We start from the raw sequence: 2,354 nt of genomic DNA, 5'->3' as shown, positions 1-2,354 counted from the left end.
TTAAAAAATTAACAAAAAATAATTAGACATAATAATAAATACACAAATTGTAGCATAAATATAATTCTGAATCATTATACACTTTGGATTTCGTATATTTATAAATTTTACTATATGTTTATGCATATGATGAAAAAAAAATATTGTAATTTTAAAAACAGTGCTTATTTATATAATAAATATATTCATTTCAAATTATTATTGTATTATGAAGGAAAAAATAATTTCTCGCCTTTTCATAGAAAAATTGTTTTGTATAATAATACTTATGATACATATATATATGTAACAAGAAGGTTTCTTTGTGTTTCCTAATCAGAAGTAATATATATTACTGTATGTTACATTAAAACTTCTCCTTGAATATAAGTCTTCTGGCATTGTATAATCATCTTTTATATTCTTATTCATTATAATATTACGTTTCTTTATAGATTTTCCAAATAAGTGTTTTCTTAACCAATACCCAACTGTAGTAAAATAATAAAAATATGATATATGTGCAACGTATATTATTTAAAACATTTGTAAACATTTTTAAAAATTAATAAAATTCACATAATATAATGTATTACATATTTTTTTTATTAACAATAATTATTACTTTGCCCAGTATTATAGATAAAACTATAATTCCTATAACTAATGAAGCAATAACCATGCTTTTTGAGGATGAAGAAGTTGAAGGATTATGTAAAAAATCAGAAAATGCACCAAATTCTGAATCTCTAATGCTATTAGCAGAATCATTGTTATGTTTATATGCTGATATTTGTCCATTTGAAGTCATAGATCCCTGTTGATTTAAATTTTCCTGTGTCGTTCTTACTTGAGGACTTACTTCTGCATCTCCCTTAACCTGTTTCATATGTACACTCTCAGGAAAATTTCCTTGGTCCTCTGCTTCATTTACAATCTCATATGCATTTTCCTGTTCCCGTGTTCCACATACAACCTGTTGTGTGACTACCTCTTCCTCTAAACCATGTGATTCCTCTTGCGCAAGTGATTGTGATACAACTTCAAGATTTCGTTGTCCTGTTCCTAAACTATCTGCATTATGTACTGAATTGCATTTCCAATTATTTAAGTCCATATTATTCTTACCATTAAAATAATCATTAAAAGGATTGCAAATGTCATCGTTACAATTTAAATCATTATTCCTGTTCTTATAAGAGTTATATTTTGTGACACATTCATCAAGATATATCTCAAAAGAATGATTACAAGATTTATTAGGTTTGAGAAAATATGGTTTAAGTGTCTCATAATCTTTCGAAAAATCAAACAATGTTTTAATGTCCATAAAATTAAGGTAAGTTATATGATATTTATCATACTTATCATAATTACATATACTCCGATGAGAATTATTTTTTAGCAAAAAATTAAGTGTTCCCATAACAGTGTATAAGGAATTTCTATCTAATAAATCACCTAACCAAAAGTACAGGTAATCACTATCATCACTATAAAATTTATTGGCATTTCTTTCATTATATTCATAACATAAGGCTTTAAGTATTTTGACAGAAACATCACACCTCCACTTCTGCTGATCCATGAGATTCTTTGCTTTAGTGTAAAAATCAGTTCTTTCACAATTATCATTTCCATCATTGAAATTAGCGTACTTCTTTTTTGAAGGTAATTTTTGAAGTGCATCAACCTATGGATTTAAAACAAATGATAGATATATAATTTTTATTTATAAAAAAAATAAAATAATTAATTTACGAACAAATATGTTATATTAACATAAATGATAATTTATATTATATATAAAACGTACCCCTAGATGAATTCTCACTATTAACCAATTTTTAAAGAGTTATATTCAAACAGAATAGAACAACCATAAATTTAAGTATGTATATACTAATATGTTGAAAAAATTCTAATAACGTTTATAAGAATATATATAATGCTATTTTGAATTATATATTTGTTTTTATGATTTTGTCTATTGTTTTAATATTTTATGATATATATTATTATTTTAACACTATGTTCAATGAAATATAGGTGTATATTTGTTTAAAAAATATATTATAAACATATATAAATTTTAAGAATTCCGTGATATTTATAATATTATTATGAAATAAATTATTTGTAATTATTAATAATATGTCTTATAGTGTATATAACATTTACAATGTGAATTATCTATGCATAATGCTCATAAAGCAAAGAGTAATAAACACTATAGACTAAATTAAATATTTTCGGGTTTTTGCATTTTATAAAAAAAAATATGATTTTTTTAATATTATCTATATAATTTACATTAATATGCATATATTTATATACTTCAGTAATTCATTTATAGTTATTTTTTTTCACGATAC

At 23.2% G+C, this 2,354-nt stretch overlaps 1 protein-coding gene across 1 annotated transcript; it reads right to left on the bottom strand.

Annotated features, from left to right (window-relative positions):
• Positions 1-315: 315 nt before the first annotated feature.
• On the bottom strand, positions 316-1,668 carry PGO_003260 (variable surface protein; the record flags this gene model as incomplete). The annotated part of the gene is made up of 3 exons (XM_028691280.1): positions 316-426; positions 605-1,555; positions 1,606-1,668. The coding sequence occupies 3 exons, from the start codon at positions 1,666-1,668 to the stop codon at positions 316-318; spliced, it is 1,125 nt and encodes a 374-aa protein (XP_028547081.1).
• Positions 1,669-2,354: the final 686 nt, after the last annotated feature.

Source organism: Plasmodium gonderi, assembly GCF_002157705.1.
Source record: "Plasmodium gonderi DNA, contig: Pgo-contig_392, whole genome shotgun sequence".
In the NCBI taxonomy this organism is placed as follows: domain Eukaryota; phylum Apicomplexa; class Aconoidasida; order Haemosporida; family Plasmodiidae; genus Plasmodium; species Plasmodium gonderi.
Note: the sequence above shows the minus strand (reverse complement) of the source record. Positions and strands in the feature narration are given on the sequence as shown.